The sequence below is a fragment of the Pristis pectinata genome, chromosome 10, assembly GCF_009764475.1.
Source record: "Pristis pectinata isolate sPriPec2 chromosome 10, sPriPec2.1.pri, whole genome shotgun sequence".
Lineage (NCBI taxonomy): Eukaryota > Metazoa > Chordata > Chondrichthyes > Rhinopristiformes > Pristidae > Pristis > Pristis pectinata.
This window is the reverse complement of record NC_067414.1, coordinates 47,496,858-47,523,709: the sequence shown is the minus strand read 5'-3', so window position 1 is coordinate 47,523,709 and position 26,852 is coordinate 47,496,858. Positions and strand designations below refer to the sequence as shown.

The 26,852-nt window shown below is 38.8% G+C and overlaps 1 protein-coding gene across 2 annotated transcripts in view; it reads right to left on the bottom strand.

The window, feature by feature from the left end:
• Positions 1 to 14,250: 14,250 nt before the first annotated feature.
• The window catches only part of clvs2 (clavesin 2), a 63,340-nt gene continuing 50,738 nt past the window's right edge, over positions 14,251 to 26,852 (bottom strand). For both annotated transcript variants that reach the window (XM_052024994.1, XM_052024996.1), the window contains one exon: positions 14,251 to 25,988. In XM_052024994.1, coding sequence (XP_051880954.1) covers positions 25,904 to 25,988 — 85 coding nt within the window. In that variant the 3' untranslated portion in view covers positions 14,251 to 25,903. The remainder of the gene's footprint in view (positions 25,989 to 26,852) is intronic.

The window sequence follows — 26,852 nt, the reverse complement described above, 5'->3', positions numbered from 1 at the left end:
ATCTTCAGATAGTGAAACATTTAGATAGAAAACTAATCTGGAAATTCAAGAACAAGAACCTTTGAGACGAGGTTTTCTACCTGAAATGTCAACTGTCTCATGACTGCTTTCCTGAATCTACTGCACTGTTTGTGTTTCAATTCAGTGTATGCCTTTGTGTTTTCGATAACATCTGCAATACATCATCACTTTATTAACAGTGCACTCATACTTGAATCCAAATTGATATGGATGGATCAGTTTAATAAATCAGTTTAATAAAGCAGACTGTCCTTGTGATAGAGGTAGTATTTTTTCCAGGTCACTGATGGCAGAAGCTTCTTTGTACTTCAGCTGCTTCCAAGTTGCTTGCTGTGACCTTCTTAGTTATGTTTCATTCTCACCACCTGTTCTGTTTAGTGCCCCACTTTAGCAAAATCATGTTGGAGACTTGCCAGATTTAAAAATTCGGTTGAAGTCTTAGTTTCTCACAGCTCCTCCAGGATCATCTGTAATACCTGGTCATTTATATTGCTGACAGTTTGAGTGATTTGGCACTTACAGCAGGGTGGTCCAGAAACATTAAGAATGCACATGATCCAATGAATGAATTAATGTCTTATCAGGATTTTCTTTATTTACTCCAGGAAAGGTTTTGGATCAAAGCTACACCAACATCACCTTCTCCACCCAGGTCAATATCCCCAACATTGAAACCCTAGTGACTCTGAGATGGCCATGTTTTTTGATTGGCCCATACCGGACTCCTGAAACAGATGCACACCAGGGATAATTTAATGTGGCCATTTAACCTAGCAACCTGCATATACTTGATGAGGGAAGAAACCAGAGCAGCCAGATGAAGCTTACGCAGTAACAAGGGGAATGTGTGAACTCCACACGGACAGCACTGGAGGTCAGATTGAACCCAGGTCACTGGAGATGTGAGGCAGCAGTTCTACTAGCTGCACCACCATGCCACCCCAATATAGGAAAGTGGGATGTGAGAACGTGGAACAGTACAGCACTGGACAGGTCATTTGGCCCAAGATGTTGTGCTGATCTTGATGACAATTTATACTGAATGTCCTCCTCCTGTATATCATCCATATCTCTCCATTCCCTTCATATTCATGTGTCTATCTAAAAGCCTCTTAAGCTTCATCAAACTGCCTGCTTCCACTACTACCCCTGATAACCCATTCCAGGCACCTACCACACTGGGTAAAAACCTTGCCCCTCACATTGCCTTTAAACTTCCCCCCTCTAACCTTAAAAGCATTCCCTCTGGTATTTGTGATTTCTACTCTGGGGAAAAGATTCTGACTGTCTACCCTACCTATGCCTTTCATCATTTTAAACCTCTATCAGGTCTCCCCTCAGCCTCTGACGCTCTAGGGAGAACAACACAAGTTTGTCCAAACTTCCCTTACAGCTCATACCCTCTAATCCAAGCAGCATCCTGGTAAACCTCATTTGCACCCTCTCCACAGTCTCCACATCCTTCCTATAATGGGGCAACCAGAACTGCACACAGTACACCAAGTGCAGTCTAACTAAAGTTCTTTATAGCAGTAGCATGACCTCCTTACTTTTATACTCAACACCCCTACCAATGAAGGCAAGCATGCCATAAGCCTTCTTTACCACCTTATCCACTTGGGTAGCCACTTTCAGCAAACTATGGATCTAGGCCCCAAGAATCCTCTGGACCTCAATGCTTTAAAGGGGCCTACCATTAACTGCGTACTTTCTCCTTTCATTTGACCTCCCAAAGTGCAACACCTCACACTTGCCCAGATTAAGCTCCACCTGCTACTTCTCTGCCCATATCTGTAACTGATCTATATCCCGTCGTATTCTTTGATAGTCCTTTACACTGTCCACAATTCCACCAATCTTGGTGTCATCCGCTAACTTGCTAATCCACCTATCTACATTTTCATCCAAATCATTGACATATCATAAACAACAATCCTTGTGGAACACCACTGGTCACGGACTTCCAGCCAGAATAACAGCCTTCCTCCCCTACTCTCTGTCCTCTTTGGGCAAGCCAGTTCTGAATCCAAATTTGCAACTCACCCTGGGTCCCATGCATCTTTATCTTCTGAATCAACCTCCCATAAGGGACCTTATCAAATGCCTTACTAAAGTCCATGTAGATAACTGTCACTGCCTTATCCTCATCAAGTACCTTTGTTACGTCCTTAAAAAACTGAATCAAGTTTGTAAGGCATGACTTGCCCTATACAAAGCCATGTTTCCCTGCCACTGACGTGAGGCTCACTGGCCTATAATTACCTGGATTATCCCTATTTCCCTCTTGAACAAGGCACAACATTTGCTACTCTCCAGTCATCCAGGACCTCGTGCTAGTGAGGACACAAAGATCCTTGTCAAAGCCCCAGCAATCTCCTCACTTGCTTCTTTCAATATTCTGGGATATATGCCATCAAGCCCTGGGGACTTATCCACCTTAATGTTTCTCAGAAGACCCAGCACTACCTCCTCCTTAATCTCAAAATGTCCCAGCACATTAGCATGCCCCACTCTGTTTTCACCATCCTCCAAATCCTTCTCCTGGGTAAACACTGGTGCATTTAGTACCTCAGCCACTTGCTCTGACTCCAAGCACAAATTTTCTTCTTTATCCTTCAGTGGACCTACGCTCTCCTTAGTTATCCTCTTTTTCTTAATATAGGTATAAAATGCCTTTGGATTCTCTTTGATCCTGCTTGCCAAGGATGTTTCATGGCCCCTTTTGGCCTTCTGAATTACCTGTTTGAGCATGTTCCTGCTATCTTAATACTCCTTAAGGGCTCAGTCTGATTTTAGCTTCCTAAACCTTGCATATGCTTCCCTTTTCTTCCTGACTAAATTTAGGACTTCTTGGGCCTATCCTTGTCCTTAGTCCTTAGTCCTTACCAGAACATGCTGATCCTGAACTCTGATCAGCTAGTTTTAAAACAACTCCCACATGTCAGACATGGAATTGTCCAACAGCAGCTGCTCCCAATCAACGCCCCTTAGCTCCTGTCTTATCCTGTCGTAACTTGCTCTTCCTTAATTTAGTACCTTCCCGCAAGATACAGTTTTATCCTTACTCATGACTATCTTAAAACATAATGAGTTGCAATCACTATTCCCAAAATGTTCACCCACGATCAGGTCTGTCACCTGGCCTGGCTCATTTCCCCAAACTAGGTCCAGTATGTTCTCTCCTCTAGTTAGACTCTCCACCTACTCTTTCAAGAACCCTTCTTGGATGCACTGAAGAAATCCTGCCCCATCTAAGCTTCTTGTATTAAGGAAGTTCCAGTCAATCCTGGGGAAGTTAAAGTCCCCCACTATGACAACTTTGTTGTTTCTGCACCTTTCCATAATCTGTTCCTCCACACCTCGGTGGCTATCGAGGAGCCCATAGTATAATCCCATCAATGTAATTGCACCTTTCCTATTTCTGAGCTCCACCCAAGTTGCCTCTGTGGATGAGCCCTCCAGTATGTCCTCTCTAAGTACTGCTGTGACATTCTCCCTTACCAGTAATGCAACCCTTCCACCTTTTTTACCCCTTTCTCTATCACATCTAAAACAACAAAAACCAGGAACGTTGAGCTGCCAGTCCTGTCCCTCACGCAACCAGGTCTCTGTAGTAGCAAGAGAAGAGGGAATCAATGAGTGTATACAGATAATATCACAGATTCTTCAGCGAATGCACCAATAATGGCCAGCATGCTCTCCATATGAGATTGATCCTGCCTGGCTGTTGATGTTGATGCCATCTGTGCAAAGTTTTCCCTCGAAAGGGAAGTGTATTAGTAAGTGTCCTGCAACATATCTGGTGATACTTCTGCCATGGCTGAACAACTAGCAGGGTATAAAACCTGTTGCGTGTGGTTGTGAAGCTTGGAGAAGGTGTGTGAGAATGTGATGGGGCTTATTAATTTTACTCAGGAACCCTGATTAATAGGAATTTTTAACAGGTGTGTGAGAGTATGTTGCATGGAGCAGTATCTGAAGTCAGAGATATATTTTCCTGAGAGTGTCTTCAATGACCTTCAACTTGCATTGAGGGCATTGAACCTCCAGCTGAATTCAGTACAGAGGACATTGATCTTGATTACGACTTCCTTTCACTGCTGCATGTTTCTGGGTCTTCAGGGTTTCACAGAGTCACAGAGTTATAGAGCACTACAGCACAGAAACAGGCCCCCTAGCCCATCTAGTCCATGCCGGTCTGCTTTTCTGCCCAGTCCCATCTACCTGCACCCGGACCAGAGCGCTCCATACCTCTCTCATCCATGCACCTATCTTAACTTCTCTTAAATGTTGCAATTGAACTTGCATCCACCACTTCTGCTGGTAGCTCATTCCACACTCACACCACCCTCTGAGTGAAGTAGTTCCCCCTCAGATTCCCCTTAAATATTTCACCTTTCACCCTAAAACTATGACCTCTAGTTCTAGTCTCACCCAACCTGAGGGGAAAAATCCTGCATGCATTCACCCTATCTATACCCTTCATAATTTTGTGTGCTTCTATGAGATCTCCCCTCATTCTCCTGCCCCCCAGGGAATAAAGTCCTAACCTATTCAACCTATTCCTGTAACGCAGGTCCTCAACTCCAGGCAACATCTATGTAAATTTTCTCTGTACTCTTTCAAGCTTATTGATTTCTTTCCTGTAGGTAGGTGACTATTCAGATTATGGAAGAGGAGATGCTTGCTGTCTTGAGGCAAATTAGGGTGGATAAATCTCCAGGGCCTGACAAGGTGTCCCCACTAGGACCTTGTGGGAGGCTAGTTCAGAAATTGCAGGGACCCTGGCAGAGATATTTAAAATATCCTTAGCACGGGAGGTGCCGGAGGACTGGAGGATAAAATTGAGCTGTCTGAAGGAATAAACAACGTAGTTATTACCACTTGAAATCACAACAGTGAGGTTGGAGTACAAATTTTCTGTGAGTCTTGAGATCCAGATTACTCACACACAGTGATCCCTGCATACATTTTCTAGCTTTATCCAATTTCTCCCCAAAATGTCATTTTTGGCTAGCCTCTTCTTTTAATTTACAGCCAAGTGAGTATTTATGCTTGCAGAGTCATTGTTTTCAGAGGGATGTGTTTGATTGACCAACAAAGAATTTGTCTGTGTTATTAAATATTCACACCAATATTTGGTGACAATGATCTGCTCATGTCACAGTAATTTGCATTATTATCGATTATAATTACTCAGAAGTTGGATATAGAATTGGACCATGCTCAAGTTAGTCCAAAGATAACCTTGCTTAAAAATTATATTGGCACATTTGGAGAAACTGAGTTATTGCTAAGAATTAGAAAGAAAATATTCTTGAAAGTAAGATCTAAATCAGGTATTAGTCAAAAGACTTTTTGCCACCACATTTATCCAATGAAAATAAAAATGATATGTCTCCACTAGGTGCCATCCTTTGCTTAACTGGATGCTCATTTGAATGTGAAATAATTCACCCAAGTATTCCTCATTTTATAATTTTTGCCCATATTGGTAACCTATCTTTCGGCAGAAAAGCAGTCAAGGAGACAATTGGATTTTCTATAGTTCCCACTAGATTGCTATTTGACATGTCCTTCTCATTCAGCTAGGTAGAAAATGCCCAAAAATTCTCAAAATTGCATTGAGTGTTTTCCCCCCTTTTTAATAAACAGTGTTAAAAGCTATTATCAATGAGGAGTATAGGAAGAAAGGTGAGAATGATGAGGTAACACTTGTATGCTGAAGTATCCAGGCACTTGCAGTTTTGGTCACATTATTACATTTAAAAAAAATGGCAGCCATAGCAGAGAATTCTAGTTTTAAATCATTACTTACATGTCTTCATTGTGTCAGTAACATGACATGTAGGCCTCAAAATTATGCTGTGTAATTATTAATATGTAAATATTTAATGTGTTCGTCAAATTACACTGTTCTCAGGATGTTTACTGTTATAAGTAAATAAGTTTACAATTTCATTAAAATAACAAATTAATGTTATAAACAAATAAAGAGATATCATTTCAATATCAATATAGATTAAATTCAAATCCTTTGTTGTATTGTGACAACACAAAGCAAATATCAACACAGTTTTCATGGAGTCTAGTTAATTTTTAAATCTAATTACAAAACATTGATTAGATCACACTTGAAGTATTATGTACCTTTCCTGTCACCACACTCCAGAAAGGATGTGGTAGCATTAGAGAAAGTACAGAGGAGATTCCTCAGGATGTTGCCTGGAATGCAGTACTGTAGTTACAAGGAGAGATTGGATAGACTGAGTTTATTCTCACTGGAATGAAGGAGGCTGAGGGGTGACCTTATAAAGGTTTACAAAATTATGAGGGTCATAGATAGGCTAGATAGTCACAGTCTTTTTCCCAAGGCAGGGGAGTCGAGGACTAGAGGGCACAGGTTTAAGATGAGAAGGGAGAAATTAGATCTGGAATAAGCTGAGAAAGGAGATCTGAGGGGTAAGATTTTCATACAGAGGGCAATAGTTATCTGGAACGAGCTGCCAGAGGAGGTGGTAGAGGCAGATATAATTACAATGTTTAAAAGGCAATTGAACATGTATTTGGATGGGAAAGGCTTAGAGGAGTACGGGCTTAATGCAGGCAAATGGGATTAGCGTAGATAGACATTATAATCAGCATGGACAAGGAGGGCTGAAAGGGCCCGTTTCTGTGCTATACGATTACAATTCTATGAATTATTCTCACAGAATACTATAAATTTGAATGATTAACCCAAGATGGCATAAATAATTAGTAAACAGTGTAACAAATATGTATTGTGATTTTTTAAAAGAAGTTTTGGAGATGACCTCTTTATAACAGAATGGCCAATTATTGGTTTAGAATTATAGAACCAGCATAGACAAAGAGCAATTGATAAATCAATCCTATATCAGTGCTGGTTTACAATTTCCTTTCCCTTTGACCATATCCCTTTTTCAACATTTTTTTTTAAATTACACAATTCTCATTTGAATTATACTTCAGTTTCTGCCATTGCAATATTCCAGTGACAGAAAATTTCCTGTGCAGTTAATAGTCACTGCAGCATAAAATGTTTAATGGCCTTTCTGAGGCTTTTGCAGTAAGTGAAGTCAGTATTAAGTTGCAAGAGTGCCTCAAACTAAAGTTATCACCTCAACGCCAGGCTGTGCATTTCACCCTGGGCATTGTAGCTATAAAGTGATTGAACTAATTGCCATCAGTGCCTAGTAAGTTCAACCTTCGCACTCCAGCCTTTATAAGTTTTGCTTGCATCACTGTAATCATCCAGTTAAAATTTCTGTTGACTCATACTGCATTCTGTATTCATGGTCCTTGTTTGATGTTGCAACCTGTCCAGTTTTCCTTGGAGGTCAGGGGTCATAGATTGACCATTTTAAATCCCTGCCACAGTTGAAAGTGCTGTCTTATGTTGGTGAAGGATACCAAGAGCTGGAATGGCCCAACGTGCTGGTCTGTCACAATATTGGGTTTGCTTCTCAGCCATGTGGCTGGGTGAAGGCAGACCTATGTGGGAGTGGGAGTTATTTCTAGAGAGAAATTGCCATTCATAGGAGAAGGAGGGACATAGAATAGCTAAAGCCAAGAATGTTTTTCTTTTGACACTGAAAGAATACCATCCTGGTCCCGCAAAATGAAACAATTTAACTATTTGAATGGACCACCTACTGTTAGTTGTTAACACATGGGCAGCTCAGAGATACCACCCAACACCTAGATTATTTGAAAAGCAAAGGCAAACTGCAGAAGCTGGAAATCTGAGGTAAAACAGAAAGTAATGGAAATATTCAACAAGTCAGGCAGCATCCATGGAGACAGAAACAGAGCAGTGATTTTCTTCCACAAATTACTCACATTGATTTACTCCCTCAGAATGAAGGAGACCATGAGAACACAGAGTGCTCAGAGGAATGCAGAGAATTATTTCACCAGCTAATATGTGAAAATTAAGGGAAACACCTGGATATAGAGAACTGACTCTGTTTGCTTCTTCAGGGCTTCCATTTTGCAGTTATATATCTTTGTTTGACACTTTTCCAAGCTGATTTCCTCCAGGATGGAGCCACTTAGTCAGCAATGAGAGACTTCTATCCATAACTCTGGCTCCAACTGAATCCCAAGTTTACTGATAGCCGACTGAAAGAAGATCATCTGTTGTAAATAAAAGATATCAAAACACCCAAATTCCTAAACTGAAAGAAATATGTTCTAATCCACTATGGCAACCTATTTCCAATTTGCTGAATTATTATAGATGAACTGAAAGAACGCTCAAAATATGGTGGATTGTCCATAATAAAACAGTTCTTGTTTGACTTTCTAAATGCTGTTGCCTAGACATGACTTATGTATTTGTCCATTAAATTATACTAAAGGTTCATTTTAGATGAGGGGAGAAAATAAATGTTTTGGTCATGCATATGCGGTATTAAAAATAAAGACAATATTTCATAATATCCGAAATAATTTTGTTTCAGTACTGTGTGTAATAGATTTCAGCTCATGATTAACAGCAGGATCTTGACTTTTCCGTTGCCTGGATACTGCCTGTGCATTTTCTTTGTAATGTTCATTGTAAAGAGCAAAGCAGTTGATGCCTGGAGGGACTCAAGCAGACTGCTCAGTAATTGCTGCAATCAGTAAAGGCTCACAGTCCCTATCGACACAGCTGGCTTCATCTGCCCTCCGTACATGTGTGTATTTTAAAAGGATTATGCACTCAATCATGCTTGCCTTGTGGATGTCTGTTGCACCTGTCTGACCAGCCCAGCAGGGACTGTGGGACATCTTTGACTGGTTATATGTTTGTGGTGAATGAAATAAAGATAATATTCTGCTGCAACTAACATCATCCAATTCTGACAAAGCTGCTTAATCTTGTCTTATAATACAGACTCAGATTTAAACATTAATGCAAGGATATATCCTCTCAAAACAGCTTGGCTATTCAGTAACTTAAATGATTAAATATTGGTATTTTACATGTACTCCTGCTTGTTTATTTGAAGATAATTCCACACCCAGTTACATTTCCCAGTCCTACTGCTTGTTTGCAAGTCTAATTTTGAGGGTCTTCTGGTAGCTCATGCATCAACCCATCCTTCATGTAGGAAATTTGACTGTAAAGGCTTGATGTTTTGGAGTCCCTGGTTTGATGCTGGGGATGCTGATGAAGATATTGACTGATGAGAGGAGAATTTAGCCCGAATAGGCCAAAAATTGTTTTATATATTTTAATTCTTCCCTACAGGGAAAGGACTTTCGGCCACTGGTTACTGAATCCACTTGGATTGATTATTTTAGTCTTGGGGAATTTTGAGATCTTTCTGAGGCTCTTTGTGGAATACACAGCAAATATCAGCTGTATAGGGAGATCCTGTGGCCTGGTATTTTGGATTGTCTTATAAACACCTATAAATGGATTATAGTAGATAAAAAGAAATAATGCCTCCCTCTTGGCATTACTGGGGCAGAAACCCAATTGGTTCTACCTCAGGTCTTTGCCACTGTCAGACATTTCATGCAAGTTCTCTCCCGCCTATGGACAGTTGGCTTATAATTTGCACGTGCTGTCCAGTCATAGCTCGTATTTTCACTGGATATCCATTTGGGGTTACTGGATAAGATAACCCATAGTTTTTCTACTCTTGAATGCGCTGAGTTCAGTTATAACATCCAAATGCTACACTAGCTGAACCCAAATAATTCAAAGCAAAAAATGTCCATACCAATTAAAGTATTCTAATTGTTAAATTGTACTTGGTAAGTAAACCTATCACCAGCCCAGGGATGCTCTTTAAATGTGGTCCAGCAAGATAAAATAAAAATAAATATTTTTGAAAAATATTCCTAGCCCTATACAAATACCTTGGACCTCCTTTGTCCTAACTTTACCTCTACCTTAATATCTAACCACATATCTACCTAACTATTAAGGAATATCCAAATTCCTGCCTACGCTGGCTGACACTCATTTAAGCAAAAGAATAATGAAATTCTGCTCAGGAGTCAGAAACTGTCTTGGTTTCAGCAAGCATGTTTGTCTCTAGCTCAGATCGCCACACAAACTGAGCTTGACATTGAATCAAGACCATAGTAGAAAAAAATATACAGATACAATAATAGAAAGACAAGTTATGTTGTGTTGCTATGAAACATCAAAGCAATAACGTCAAATTTCACTTTTCTTGGAGCTGTGTGTGGAATTTAACACTTTTGAATGAATAGGAGAAACCTTGATAAAATCTATAGATCAAAGTGTGAGCCTTCTAATGTACCCTTCCTCAAATTCAGCTGTCCACACTCCTGCCCTTTCCATTTAGTGTAATTTCCTTTCTACTTTTCTTTTGGTCGACACAAACTAAGATTTTCAACAGCTACGTGCATTCCAGCAATCTTCCCCGTATACAGGAGTTATCCTATTGGGATGGGATCATGGGAACTACCAAACAAGGATGTGGAATTCATTGTGGTATCACTTCTGGAGTTCTGGAATCTCAGAACTTGTTTGTTATTATTTAAATTTTGTTTTGGCAACATTACTCTGCTTGGGTAATGAACATCCTACATATGATCCCATCCCAATAGGATAACTCCTGTATACGGGGAAGATTGCTGGAATGCACGTAGCTGTTTGCACCACATTCGCTCCCCTTTGTTCAAGCTTCTATTTTGCTGTGAGGTGATATCCTGCAGTCTTGCCAATCAATGCCACAGATCAAATTACAAGTAATGAAGTTGAGAAACTACAAGGCTTCTTGGTCTTCCCAGAGTGGTTAAATCATTGTCTGAAGAGAGCCAATTCATGAGGACATTGCATCTGCAAATCAGTGCTGGTGGTGATGAAGATTATAACATATGAAATTGCCATGTCAGAGAGAATTTAGCAGTTCCTTAAGGAAACTACCCATACCCCATTTATATTACTATTGGAATCTCAGTTAGATCATCCAACTAAGTGGTACACTAAAGCAAGGAATATTCTGAAGTAGGCATTGCCAAAGGAAATAATTCCAATAAGGTAAGTAACATGCTCACTGAGGGATTCAGATTATAGCTGGATTGCTTTAAAAACATTGGTCTTGATTGAAGAGTGTGGTAATTAGAAGAGTTAGCTGACCAGGACTCCAGAACAAGTAGCTGTTCCACTTCAATCAATGGAATAATAAGTAGGCATCTATCACATTTCTCCTTCTGCACCTGCAGCTGGTGCTATTTAATGTGTAATTGTCAGTTTGATTGCCACAGCAGGAGGTCTGCAGGTGGTCACACAGGGCTTTTATAATGCAAAGGAAAATTGTTCCAGAGCTAGTCAGCCAGGAAGGTGAGATCTGATAGAATGATAGAGCTAAAATTCCGATACAAATGTAAATAGAACATGGGCGACTGGCACTGGTTTTGAGCCGCAGATGCTGTGTTCTCATGAATTGGCTCTCCTCATACAATGATTGTGTCACTGTGGGAATACCAAAGAACCATGTATCCTTTCAACTTTGTTACTTGCAATCACAGAGAAGCGAAGGACTGCAGATATTGGAATCTGGATGAAAAACACAATGATGCTGGAGGAACGCAGCAGGCCAGGCAGCATCCATGGAGAAAAGCAGGCGGTCAACGTTTCGGGTCAGGACCCTTCTTCAGGACTGAAGATAGGAAAAGGGGATGTGGGATCTTCAGTCCTGAAGAAGGGTCCTGACCCGAAACGTTGACCGCCTGCTTTTGTCCATGGATGCTGCCTGGCCTGCTGAGTTCCTCCAGCATCATCGTGTTTTTCAACTTGTAATCCCATCTGTGTTCTTTTCTCACACCATACTATTGCTTTTAACCCATAATTTTCTTGCTCTGGGAGACAAGCAGTTTCATGGACACCTTTTTAAAAGATTGGTCCACTGATGGGAAAAGGATCTTCTAACTGTCTTTCAGTTAAGGCACTGATTCCTTTGTAAATCATGATTTCATAATCTGAATCATGTAAAATATATAAATTTAGCCTGTCCGCCTCAAATATGCCAATGAGAGATGTGTGAAAGTGCATCAGGGAAAGATCTCGATCCAAAACAGGCTGTGATGAGAGGGTTTTGATTGGACATCCAAAAAATGCATCAAAGAGAAAGAGGGACCTTCTATTAAAACTTTCTGATACTTTAAGTAACAAGGCAGTACTTGAGTCAGAAGAAAAAAGCAAGACAGAAGAAATGATCAACATACCTCAGAAAGATGAAGCTACTTGACCTTTAGATCGAAGGCTGGGCGTTTATCAAGAATGCAGTGCACACACTGTGGAAGAAAATGTCTTGGGTATTGATTGTCTGCTCTATGAACCTCAGAAATGATTTTCAGTGCAACAAGTTTAACAACTTCAACAGAGCAGACAGACAAGGTAATCTGACTGTCTCACTGATTCTCCTTGCAGACTCTTTAAATGCGTTTCACTCCAATCATTATCTCCACAGTACTAGAGGAAACAGAAAGTCAGATCTGACAGAGAGTGCTGTCAGGAGTTAGCCCCTGGCCTTTTCACTGCTTCAACCCAGATACCTGAAATTCTGCATTGAGGACTATTTGTGAGAATCAGAAACACACTGAGGGCTCTTTGCAAAGTTCACTGCTGTTGAAAATTTGAGAAGGATTTGACAAAATGGGTGTTGCTATGTTATAGAGGACCCCCCAGATCAGCTAATGTATTCAGAATGATGTTTTGATCACTGGCATCAGGTCTTAGGAGATCATTTGGGGTGAACAATGAAGAATAGATTTTCCAGGCAACTTTCTCAGGCAACGCTAGGACAATGATACATTCTGCACAAGACACACTAAAGGGGCAGATTTGATTGAGCAGTCCAACATGAATGGTGCTCCCAGATTAGGGAATTATATGGCCAAAGCAAAAGATACTTCTACGGGATGGAATAATTAAAATTTGTAGATAGCTGATTTCCACAGCAATACCTCATGAATCCATTGATCTTACAGGCTGCCCAAGCATTGGGCACCATTGCACAGCTACCATCAGGCAGGAAGTACAGAAGCCTGAAGTTCCACACCTCCAGGTCCAAGAACAACTACTTCCCTTCAACCATTCACTTCTTGAACCAACCGGCACAATCCTAATCAATATAGTTTAGCAACACTATGACCGTTTTGATTACTTTGAATTAAAATTGACTTTTCTTTGTTCAAATTGTGTTCTTTCTTGTAAAAATTGTTTCATTTATGTTTAATTTATGTTTTTCTTGTGAATGCTGCTTACAGTATATGATGCTATGTGCCTGTGATGCTGCTGCAAGTAAGTTTTTCACTGCACCTGTGCATACATGTACCTTTGCGTATGACAATAAACTCAATTTTGGAAACTTTGAATTAATCCTTGAACCTCCCTATCAAGGCCTCAAGTGCTTTTATTCTCCAGACCCCAAACTCTCACAACTAACTGAAGTCCCAGTCTCTCACACTTCCATGACGCCTTGATCCTCTCCTTCACCAGGCCCAAATATCTGTTGCCCAAGGAGCTGATTGGTATCTCCCTTAAGATTAATCACTAATTCACAATCTGATTCCTTGCCTCCCCATTCACCATGACATCAGAACTTCCTCAAACCTCACTGAGGCCCCAATCCCAGTCTCTGTGAGCACTAATTACTCACCAGAAGTCCAAGCTTTCAATATATATTCCTGTAGCCTTTTCCACTTAATGGAGCTTGAAAGTAAATATGCAGGACTTCCAGGATCTCAGAGTTTGTTCACAGGAATTTTATCCAACACTGGGGATGAGATGTGGGTACCCAAGCATTTACCATTCTTGATTTCTCACTGCATCAACATTTATCTTATCACTTGGAAACATTCAGCTCATTTATATTACTTCATGTCAGATTGCTTTGCAATTTGCTCAGCATTTCAGATCTAGAGGAGGACATGTCTAGCTGTAATACAGAGCCTTTTACATGATCCTACATATTCTTATGGAGATGCCAGGAATTCCTTTACAAGCTTCAAATCTGAAGCATCCAGATGTATTTTCTCATTTTCTCAAGGCATCAGTCAGTTGAATACTCAGGAAAACCATGCTTTAAGTAGTGACAGAATACACCCACATCACTATTATATAACGTACATGTCTCTGATTATTTTAGGATAGAATCTCAACCAGGGAATGATAATTGAACCTATTACCAAGTAATACTTTCTGATGAGTTATGAGGCTATTTAAATATATAGAGATGCATTTATTTTCAAAGAGGGGGACTTACAGAAACGTTTTACATTTTCCAGCCAAAAAATAGTGAGTATTACTTCAAAAAGATTGAAACTTGACAAACTTGGGCCTCCATGTTGAAGGTCAACATCATTATACAAAGAGATAATACATAACATGGCATTTTTATGGAAGCTGTTACATAAGATTAGCGTAACATTTTTGCAGATACATGAAAAAATTGCATAACAATAGGTTACAGTGCCTTTCCCATAATTTCATGAAAATAATTTATTGTGCAAATTTAAATGTCCCAGGTGCAGTAATGATAATTATAGGAAGGTACATGCTTGCAGCAAGCCGACCAGTATAGTTTATCTACAGGTAGCAAGTACAATATGCTGACAACTTTTCCAAGCTTGAACAAATGGTGAGATAACTAACTTGCTGCTAGTGTATATTGGAGCACTATGGGATTCAGTGGTGAAATTATTCACCATCAGCACAGAATTTCCTTGTGACCGCAGAGAAGATAGCCCAAAAATCCTTTGCACACTTCACCAAACTATGTATGGCAGTGAGCCTGACTCTGCCAGAGTAGCTGGGGTTGGGACAGCCATCAAACTTCATTATTTTCAGTTGCCACCCACAGCAGTTTGACCATAATTTTAGCATCCAATGAGGGAACAGGGAACAGGAGAAAGCCCTGTTGGCAAATTGCTCAGAGAAGCAAACCCACTACCACTGGATGAAAAGCTTGTACTTGAAGAAGGCTGATGGACAACAATATCATGAGACCAATGTAATTCAGCACTCTAGTACTTTTCAGATAGAATCCACTCCTCCCTCTACAATAGTCTGGTTAACTGGTATTCAGATCACCATGTGGAAATGAAGCAGGAGCTGTGGGAATTTTGGTGGGAGAAGACATACTGGTTATCTTGCCCCACGCCCCAAAAGAAAATCTTGCTGGCTCCTCGGGAGGGCAGAGGCTGGCATTTCCAGACTCTTTCTACGTCTCCTCACTACTAGGTCAAAGCTGTCCCATTAGATCCCAAGAGCTGAGGATATTTGAACCAGTACCTGCTAGATTTAATTGATATTTGAAAGGTAGCATCTAAGTGTGAACAAGGAGGACTAGGTATAGTTCTCTGTAAGTGAACTTTGGAAGGTATTATAAATGGGAGCTATAAATTTAGAATAAGCAATACTTTCTGTTAGGTATGTACAATATCGTTCTAAATAATTTGGCTGAAAATTAGAGTAATTTTGGTGAAATTATGTGCATTATAATACTGATCCATAAATAAATAAATATAAAGATGGATTCAATGAGGTAAGTTAAAACCATCATACTTATCCAATGCAATTTGCATCACTTTGCGGTTCATAAAATGCATGTCTGAAAACGCCACATATAATGCAAGTAAAACTTATTTCAATCTATGTAAAATATATAGCACATATTACCAGTACCAGTTTCTGTTTCCTATTTTAATATTCATTTTAGTTTCTGATCCAGATCACCAAAGTGGGGAGAGGATAAAAATGACACAACTTCAAGAATTGATCGCTTTCTTGTGAAAGCCTCACCTATAACTGTTGCATCAATCGAAAGCAATGGATTTTTTTAAACAACAAAACATATATTGGCAGGATGGAGAAGTAACCATTTTCCAGTTACCATAACAACAAGCTCTGATTCTATTTCCATGGCTCAGGTTTTAGAAAAAGATCTGAAAAATATGTTTAAAGGTGGCTGAAAGAAAATATAATATTTTCTAGAAAAAGATATAGAAAATATTCTGTCATTCAACAGCATTTTACTTGGAAATTATATTTAAAAAATGATAATTGTACACCCTTTTCACTAAACTGTGACCCACGTCACTGATTTTTTTTTAAATGAGTGAACGAGTTAAGCAGCAGTGTATGTTAATAACAAGCTTTACCTACTGCCTGTGTCATTTGTATTTTACTTACTATTACGCCAGGGCTTAAAGCAGGGATGCATTAAACCCAATGAAAATTCCTTTTTTTAATCATTGTTCAGAAGGAAAAAATATTATTTAGCCGAATTTTCCTGGTTTTAAAGTTTATAGAACCGATCACAGCTTTTGAAGTTCAGGGTATCGTTGGCCAGTTTACTTAACACCAACAGAGGTTTAATTCTGCAACTTTTGGTTCACTTGTAAGTGGATATACTATGTAGGAAAAGAGGAATAAATGCTCTTAAATTAATGAAGAATGCTATTCTTCCTGCGTGTGTTGTTAATTCACATTAAAATTTTACTTCAAAAGGGTTACCTAACTTGCATATGCACAATGATAGATGCAATGGAAATTCTATTCTGCATGCCACAATATATTGTGATTTTGGAATTATAAATATTCGTATTGATGTACAATGGCATTTCTTGCAAGCTCTCAAATGTAAGCCGGCAAACAATATGAAGAATGCCTCTCATTCATCTCTATCCATTAATGTATTAAATAGAAAGCACCAGGGTTTAAACAATGGAAACCTTCTAAACACAAGCAGAAAGCGTCCAGTTAATTTCAGTCCTTTGCTAAACTTCAGAAAGCATGTGATCACTGCCTAGAAATTGGATCCATTAGTGCTTTTTCCTTATGTGCAAATCACAATTAAAAGTGATTTAACCCAGGTTAGATTTCACTTGCGGCCACTTTCAGGAGAAATTGCACCTATTGGGAAGTTTTCCCATGCACTTTGGTGCACGGTTCACCTTAATGCATCTGACATTTTTCAGTCACACACCTCATGATGTCACAAGTCATGCACCATGTTTCCTCCTCTACTAAATTCTTGGGTGCAATCTATGACTTTTATTAAATGGTCACAGTAAAGGAGCTCATCGTACTGAGATAGTCAATGAGATATCAATTAGTTTCTTCATTGTGACATTGATGTCCTCTACACAGCAACTGGCAGCCTCAGTTTTCAATGCTCTGGTTGTTTCATATCAATTGGAGCATTGATACACTGTGCATATCAAAGCTACACGTGGTCGTCTCTACATCATTGATCATTCCGCATGTCACAATGGCACTGGGCCAATCTCAGCACAGGATTTGATCAGGGTAGATGATCTCATGGTGAGTGTCCATACACAAAATAAAATATCCCTGCCTTTTCCTTCAGCTCCATAGCAGCCTTTCCTGCAACAGTTCTGTGGTTGCCATAGGGGGTAATTATATTTAGGCTAGATCCCCTCCCAAGTCATCAACGCAGCAAAGACGTAGCTTTCGGAACTTTTCATACAGCTCCCATCAAGAACAATTCAATCCCATTTTAGTACTGCATTCTGGGTCTAACACTGGTTTAAACTTTTTTTGTCCAACTCTGCTATTCCTTACAAGTTACCCCATACACTGTGCATATCAAAGCTACACATGGTCGTCTCTACATCATTGATCATTCCACATGTCACAATAGCACTGGGACAATCTCGATGATCTTGTGGTGAATGTCCAGGGTTCACACACCAGGAAATGGGCGAAATCAAATTTCTAGGCAGAAATAAGTCATATATTGGGGGCATGTTGTACCTGGCATAAGCCCATAGGTTTTGATGTGCTGTGTCAGTTTGACTAGAGGATCTGAAATAGCTATAAACATCAGTGTGAGCCCTAGTCCCAGTGAATGTGGAAGGTCAATTTTGTTCATCCAGAATTAAACAATATTTTGAAAACATTATGAATGAATAATAGTCTACTTTAAATGCACCGTGCACTTCAAGTGGTATGGTATCACTCTTGCCCTTTCATTATACTATCTAAGTTTCTTTTAGTGCAAAGATTAGCAAGAAGGACAATATAGATTACCAAGGAGCATAACTTCAAAAACATAAAATGTGTATCTTTGTTGTGCATACACACAAGAGCAGGACCCACTTACTGTTTCAATTGAGATTCACAAAGTGCTTTAGCTATTTAAAACTACACTAAAAAATTAACAGGAAAATGTGATATATATCTGGCAGAGATTTTTTTGTCTTCGTTAGCCACAGGTGAGGTACTGGAAGACCAGAAGGTAGCTAACTTAGTTATTAAATTTGAAGGAGCCTTTATTTAAGAAGGGCTACAAGGACCAGCCAGGGAAGTATAGTCCAGTGAGTCCTACATCAGTGGTGGGAAAGTTACCAGAGGGGATTCTGAGAGACGGGATCTATCTGCATTTGGAAAGGGAAGGACGATTAGCAATAACAAACAATCTGCTGGAAGAACTCAGCAGGTCAAGCAGCATCTGTGGGGGAAAGGAATTATCAACACTTCAGATCGAAACCCTGCATCAGGACTGATTAGGGAGAGTCAGCTTGGCTTTGTGCATGGGAAATCATGTCTCACAGATTTAAATGAGTTTTTTGCAGCGGTGACTAAGAGGGCAGGGCAGTAGACATTATCTACATGGAGTCTAGCAAGGCCTTTGACATGGTTCCACAAGGTAGACTGGTCCAGAAGATGAGATCACATGGAATCCAGGATGAGCTAGACAGTTGGATACAAAATTAGCTTGGTGGAAGGAGTTAGAGGGTGGTAGTGGAGGGTTGTTTTTCAGATTATTGGCCTGTGACCAGTGGGGCACTGCAGGGATCAGTGCTGGGTTCCCTGCTGTTTGTCATATATATGAACGATTTAGGTGAGAGTGTAGGTGGCATGATCAGTAAGTCTGCAGATGACACCAAAATTGGTGGCGTGGTGGACAGTGAAGAAGATTCTCTCAGGTTACAACAGGATCTAGATCAACTGGGAAAGTGGGCAAAGCAACGGCAAATGGGATTTAACTCAGACAAGTGTGAAGTGATGCATTTTGGGAAGTTAAACCAGGGCAGGACTTGATACTTAACTGTCTCAGTTAATGACAGGGGCCTGGAGAGCATTGTAGAACAGAAAGATCTAGGGCTACAAGTACATAGTTCCCTAAAAGTGATGACACAAGTAGACAAAGTGGTGAAGAAGGCATATGGCATGCTTGCCTTCGTTGGAAGGGGCATTGAGTAAAAGAGTTGGGACATTATGTTATAGCTGTACAAGACGTTGGTGAGACCCTAACTGGAATATTATGCACAGTTCTCATCACAGTACTATAGGAATGATTTGATTAGGTGAGAGAGAGTGCAGAAAAGATTCACAAATATAATGCTGGGACTGGAGGGCTTGAGCTATGAGGAGAGACTGCATAGGCTGGGACTGTTTTTATGGAGCGAAGGAGGTTGAGGGGTGACCTTATAGAGATTTATAAAATCATGAAGGTCATGGATAAAGTAGTTAGACACAGTCATTTTCCCAGGGTAGAGGACATAGGTTTAAGGTGAGAGTGGAAAGATTTAAAGGGGATCTGAGGCAAGTTTTTCACACAGAGGGTGGTGGGTATATGGAACGAGTTGCTACAGGAAGTGGTAGACGTCTTTACAATTACAACATTTAAAAGACATTTGGACAGGTTCATGGATTAGAGGGTTATGGGCCAAACGCAGGCAAATTGGACTAGCTCAGGAAGGCACCTTAGTCGGCATGAATGAATTGGGCAAAGAGTCTGTTTCCATACAGTATGACTCTATAAATCTTAGACCAAACTTTCAAATTCTATATTAAGACATTTTCTACCCCTGAAAAAAAAATGCATTATGTACTCTGGTTTAGTACCAGCACAACAAATTTATAGAAACACAAGAGACTGCAGATGCTGGAATCTGGAGCAACACACAAAGTGCTGGAGGAACTCAGCAGGTCAGACAACATCTAAGGAGGGAAATGGACAGTCGATGTTTCGGGTCGAGACCCTTCATTTGGACTGAAAGATGGCCAGTATAAAAAGGTAGAGGGAAGGGGTGGAGTAAGAGCTGGCAGGTAATAGGTGGATCCAGGTGAGGGGGGGGTGATAAACAGATGAAGGAGGGAGCGAGTGGGAATGATGTCAGAAGCTGGGAGGTGATAGGTGGAACTGACAAAGAGTTGAAGATGATGCAAAGTGGAGCTTCCAGGAATCCTCCTTAACAAAACCAAGGATATCAAAAAGCAAAAAAAATGGTAGATGCTAGCGTACTCAGCAGGTCGAGCAGCATCTCTGGAAAGAGAAATGTATTTCACGTTGATGACCTTTCCTTAGATCTGAGAAAAGTTCTGATGAAATGTTATTAATTTGAAATGTTCACTTTGCTCTCCACAGACAGTCTGATGAGTATTTCCAGCATTTTCTATGTTTAACAAGAACAAAAGATACCGAAGAGGAAATGTAGTTTTTGAACTGCCACATTATTTTAGTTATAAAAGCTCATGTTACCTTCCATTTGTTGAGTTAAGTAAAAAAAAGATAGATACAAGCAGAAATATTACTGTACATGCTTGAGCATAATTCTTGTATGCATATACACTAAACTTAATGAAAAAAGAAAAAAATATTCAAACAGTGTGATTTGCAGTTATGTTTTTCTTCTAACTGGTTAATCGTTAACATAGTTAAAACAGTTTTGTGACCTTATTAGAAGCTGTCCACAAAAAAATATTCTCATGAAGTGCTATTTTTACTGTCAGAATTTAATAGTAATTTAAAAATTAGCAGACTTCCAGAAACCCCAAAGAACTTTAGCCTACTTAACATTTTTGCAGATGGAGTACAATTCAGTTTGTAATATTTATTCAGCCCAGAGCTGTAGTAGTTCATAGTTCAGATCAGAAGTAGTGCTACCATTTGCAGGCCTAATTCTCTGATCTACATTCATGTCTTGTTTCTAAGTCACATTCAATTACTTTAGATTTCAACTAGAGGTAATAGAAAACCACTGATAAATGATACAATTGTGTAACTGTATAATACTATAAGATCAAGATAAGCCAGCCTTATTTAATTTCATCTCAAAGATCTTTTCATCTTGACAGGAATCCTAGCTTTGGTTCCATTTTAAATACTACATTTGCATATTATTTTTCTTTTTGCCATATGCTGCTGTTCAGCAAAAAAAGCAAACATAAATAGAACAAAATATATTTCTAGGCATAAATGCAGTCTACGTACATTGAAAGTTGCTGGCATGACATCTTTCTACAATCAGTATATGCTATTTGCCTCAACTTTGTGTTTCTCCACATATTCTCTATAATGTTCACGGCAATAGTACTACAGGGAACAAAATAAATCCTGGAGTATTATATATGCCAAAGAAGGAGATAGCTACAAATAAAACATAGTGTGAACAAAGCAAATATAACAAACTCTCATGAGATTTCTTTTATCCAGTACCTAGAAGCAATAAACTAACAATGTACATTACATTGTAAGAGATTCATATCATATTTTCATTGCATCAGATGTTGCACGTGAGTCATTGTTTATGAATCAACACTATGAATCGTAGATGAGAAAATTATTCTTCTATACTTTGGGTAAGTATTCATAAATGCAGAGACTGGATTGCATAAGAAATGGAGAAACCTCTTGAGTATTTCCTAATCTTTAAAATGTTATAATAAAATGCAGCTCATTTCTCAAAACACATACAACAACTTTAGCGCAAATCATTTAGATCAAAATTTCCTTCTAAGTAGTACCTATGTACTTACATTTTGTTCTACATTGCTTTTATTTACATCATTTGCCAAATGAATGCTTCTGATTATAGCATGTGAAGTCTGCTGAATTGAATAATCATGTGCAATATTTGTGCGAATAATATTGAATAATAAATTAATGTTTAATAATGATAAATTATTAAATGGTCACATAATAATCCCATACTTTTTCCTGAAAGCTGTTACCTGTTAATTCAGTGATCTTGTGGTTATTATATTCTAGGGAAAGGACAATTTTGTTTAAACTCAGCATCCACTATGTACTTCACATCCCATCAGTTCTGGAATGAAGATGGGTTCTGAATATATCAAAACATGGAAGACATAAAAACAAGAATAGTGTAAAAGCTAAAGGCTAATAGACATTTTAAAATGAAACATAATTGAGTCCATTGCTAAAAATGAAAATGTCTCAGACCCATCCAAAGCTCTGTTTTATCACAAAGAAATAAATTATTCATTGAAAGCTTGGATTTCAATAATTTTTTTCTTCGGCTGAATAATGTGAGATTCCAATTGATATTGAAAAATTAAATCAGGGATTCTCAGTCAGAGATCCATAGGGTGCTGGGGGACTGCAAGAAGCTTTCAATCAGTCTGCCAAAAGCACTGGCTGTCAGGGTGTCAATCATTTAACACAGCTTCCTAGAGCTGCCTTTGCCTCATGGTGACTGTCACAGGAGAGCACAGATGAATGCACCCTCATTTCAGGAGGGAGGCTAGTATGCTAGTATCCTTATTGCATCTTTATTGTGCATGTGGCTTTAAATTGCTTGTTGAAGATGCTGCCATATCTTGTTGTTCAAGTAATTAAGTATTAAAGCAGAAGTAATAATAAATGCTTAACTTTATAACAAAATGTATCAATGTGTTGTTTTGGGGTCTTTTTTTAATATAACATGGCTTTAGAAGAAAAAAAGGTTAACTAAATAACATAGGGTGGGTGAAAACATTGTAGGCACCTGAAACATAAAAGCATTTGGGCATTTTAATATAAATCTCCATTAAATTTAACAGAACAACTTCTATTTGTTGAAAGTTCTTCACTGGCCTTTTAAGCATTTATATGAGGACTTCAACAGTCAAGACTTTCAATTTCAGTGAGACATAACATGGGCAATAGCCAATCATCCATCAATTTACCTTGCTTGATCTTCCCTTACACTGTAACAGAAGCTGTATGTTCCACTTGACATGTTTCCTGCAATCAGTCTGGTTCTACTTTGGCTCTGTGAGGTCTACAATAGGTTCCCAATTTGGCTTGATAACAAAGAATAAAGCCTCAAGCAGGACTAGAGTCAAACCTCAGCTTCATCGCTCTTAGTTTTTAACTCAACATCTAATTTCCAAGATAAGGTATCTTCTTTTAGTTTGCAGTTCAGGTTGTCAGAGCTAATATTCTTTTAAATCAAAATGATTATTCGTTTATCCAAATTCAAAAAGGGAAAGGTCATTGGCCTGAAACCTTAATTCTGTTTTTCTCTCTCTGCTAATGCTTCCTGAGCTGCTGAGTGCCTCCATCGCCTCTTCTTTTTATTTCAGATTCCAAGTGTTTGCAGTATTTTGCTTTTTGGTTTATTTTAATCCTGTTCTTGGCATTTGTCTTATTTACCAAATGCAGTGAAAATTTACAATTAAACTCTTAATCACATATTAAGCAGCATTTGTGTCCATGGCTCCATGGTAGCCTTCTTGCCCCAGGATCTGAAGGTTATGTGTTCATGCTCCCTGTCAGAATCCAGGCTGATAGATTAGTACTGAAGCCCTGCTGCACTGTCAGAGAGTCTCTGTTTTGAATGAGCCATTAAAATTGAAGATTCACCTGTCCTTTCAGATTAAAATGACACATTTCAAAGAATAGAATAATTCTTGATATCCTGGAGATTACGTAGACAGTACTTAACCTTTTATTTAACTGCTATTTGTGGGAATTTGTTGTGTATAAATTAGTTGTCAGATTTTCTGATCATTTTGTTACTTCATTCATGGGATATGGGCATTGTTGGCCACATTGCCATTTATGTTCCATCACTAATTGTCTCTGAACTGAGGAGGAAGTTAAGAGTTAACCATGTAAGTGTGTCTGGAGATACACAGAAGCAAGTCAGGGTAAGGATGAACCATAGGGGTTTTTACGACATTCCAGTAGTTTCATGGCTATATTTACAGAGACTAAGTTCCAGATTTATTTTCATTGACCTCATATCTTTGGATCAATAATCCAAAATTGTATCTGCCACTCAACTAACTTAAACTCAACACTGTTGTGTGCCTCATAATAGTGAGGATCACACTTCAAAAGTACTTAAAGGGTTATGAAACCCTTTGAGACATCTTGAGGTCATAGATGCATTGTGTAAATGCAGGTTCTTTCTCTTATTTCTCATACATTAAAATAATAATAGCATAAAGTCCAGTATCCCTGACAAAAGAGTGTGTGCAGTGGTACATTCACACACATGATTTACATTCACATAAATTCTATTATTTCTTACAATTCTCTCCCTGTTTGTCATGTTAAAAAAATGGAAAAGGTCTTTAAACCATCAACACTGAAGTGGTCATATAAAAGGTAAACAGAATCTTGGATTGTACAGCTTGAGGAATAGGAAAAGATCATTTGAAAATACTGATCCTCGACAATTGCATACTGTTATGTGTCTATACCACAGGAGGGAGATCCAAACCTTATAAGGAGTACAAAGAATGTCAACAAAACTGAGAAACAGGACAAAATACCTGTGGTGTAACAAAATGTTTGAAATATTCACATAACAAATTAAGATGACTCAGAGCAGGTTATATTAAATTATTAGGATCCCAAAAAAATAAATAAACTGTATCTCAGGACAATAGTAACATGAAATACAAGACAAAGTAACACAATATATGTTTAGATGAGAAAAATAGCAAACACACAATTTAAATATAACTTATTTATATAGAGGAAGATCAATGTGTGAAACAGCCTACCCAGGGAAAGTGCAAATATAGAAAGAAATCAATAAATACTTTGTGGAGAGGCAGAAATACTGAAAGGATACAAACCAGAAAATTTGTAATGTATGATTTTTGAGACTAGCAAAGGCTTTGCAATTTTTTCTCTGTGGATGAGTTCAAAACCTAAATCCAAATAGAAGACAGCCAATATAAACACAATAAATAATTCAGGAGGATTTATATAATGAAAAGGTGACTAATTTAAATGGAAGCGAGATAAAGACCTGAGGGAGAAAAGTTGATATTAGGTAAAATGAGATAAGATGAGTGGAACATAAACAGTGGCATAGACTTGTTGGGCTGAACAGCTATTTTTTGTGTTGCAAATTTCATTGTAATTATCTGTAAAAAAGTGATGCCATGATAATTGTAAACAGTGCAAATACATTCTTATAACACTGTAACAGAAATATCTGATGTGAAAATTTCAGAATAAGAGAGTGCTCAGCTTGTTTTTTCCCCCTTGAACATATTTACCATCAATGATCTTTTCTTTTTCAAGTGCACTGTGTGTTAGAAAGAAACATTTTTAGTAAATTGTTTGTAGGTGTGTCATCACGATAACGTGCTATACAAATGCAAGTAGTATTCTTATAGTGTTACCGCATTAAACAATCAAACTGACAAGAAATACTGAACCCTAAACTTGGGCCAAAGCTACTTTTCTCCAACCAAAGCATTACCTTTCTTGAAGGAAAAGGCTGTTGGTAAGGGTAAAAGATTAACCAGACAGTACTTGGTACAGGCTGCACAACCGGTAAACTTGGCTTAGAAAGTATTTCTGCTATTATTTTATATTGAATTCTGCTGAATGGATTTTGAATACTTTCCAATGATGATAAGAAAATGTATTTACAATAAAGTTGGCACTTCCACTTTTTGAATAAAGACATTATTTACCAACAGTTACCATCCAAACAGGCAGGCAAGGATGCATCTGCAAATATTACAGCCTATTTCTAGTTTGCAATGTCCATGCCAAGTGACATGTTACCACAGTAGTTTACACAGTGTCCTCTGTGTTAAGCGCAGAACCCCTTTTGAAGAAGTGCTTTACTCTCTCTTGGTTATTCTGTGGCCTGGAAGTTGCTAATCCAGGGAAAGCAAAGGTTGGGTATTCTCGTCATCTTTATCTATGTGTTTCAGAACTCCAGCTTCAACCACCGATTGGGACCTACAAAATCAAAGCAGTGTACACAGCAATAGGATAAAGACACAAATATGAGTTACTTTAGACTTTACACTTTCCCCCAAAGTATTCAAGATTGCCTGTTGTGCTTGAGTCAGTGCTTGCCTAGCCGCTTAGGCTCAAAGATGCAGAATAGTCACTTGGGCAAGGTTAGAGAGGACAGCTGGTGTTCACAGAGCTTCACCCAGCTTGACAACATTGAAAGGAGAGTAGGGAAGGACACAAATGAAAATATAAACAGAGTATTATGAGCCAAACTGGGAGCAATTAGCTTGTGCGTAGATTTTGCAATCAATTGTCGAGAAATTAAAATCTAAATGGGTGCAACCTATTGCATATAAAGAATTGTGAAATTGGTTAAAAATACCTTTAATAAAAGTAGTGGTATGCTTTTCACCTGGAGTTATGTGGTAAAATGGGACCAGCACTGCTCTACAAAGCACACTTATAGAACCTGCACACATCAATCCCACAGGTCATCAGGCATTAAAGGCACATGCCCCAACATACACAGAAAGCAGGATCACACACAATGGTGGCAAAGGTAAACAGGCTGCAGAGAAAGGGAGAGAATAGAGAACGCCTTAATTCACCTTTGGACTTATGGGTGGTGATTACTGCCCCAGATGTAGGAGCAACTTACTAAGGCCAGGTACCTGAGGGGGCATCATTAAGGAAGGGTAACAGGAGGAGGCTGGGATGGTGCCTGGCCACTCTGATAGTCCCTGTACCAGGGAGCAATTTCATGAAATATTTCATGATTTGAGCAGATGTAAAGCCCTATAAAGGAGCTCTTTCATGCTCTCATACAATATCCCAGACACAGAGAAGAAAATGGTACTCCTCTAC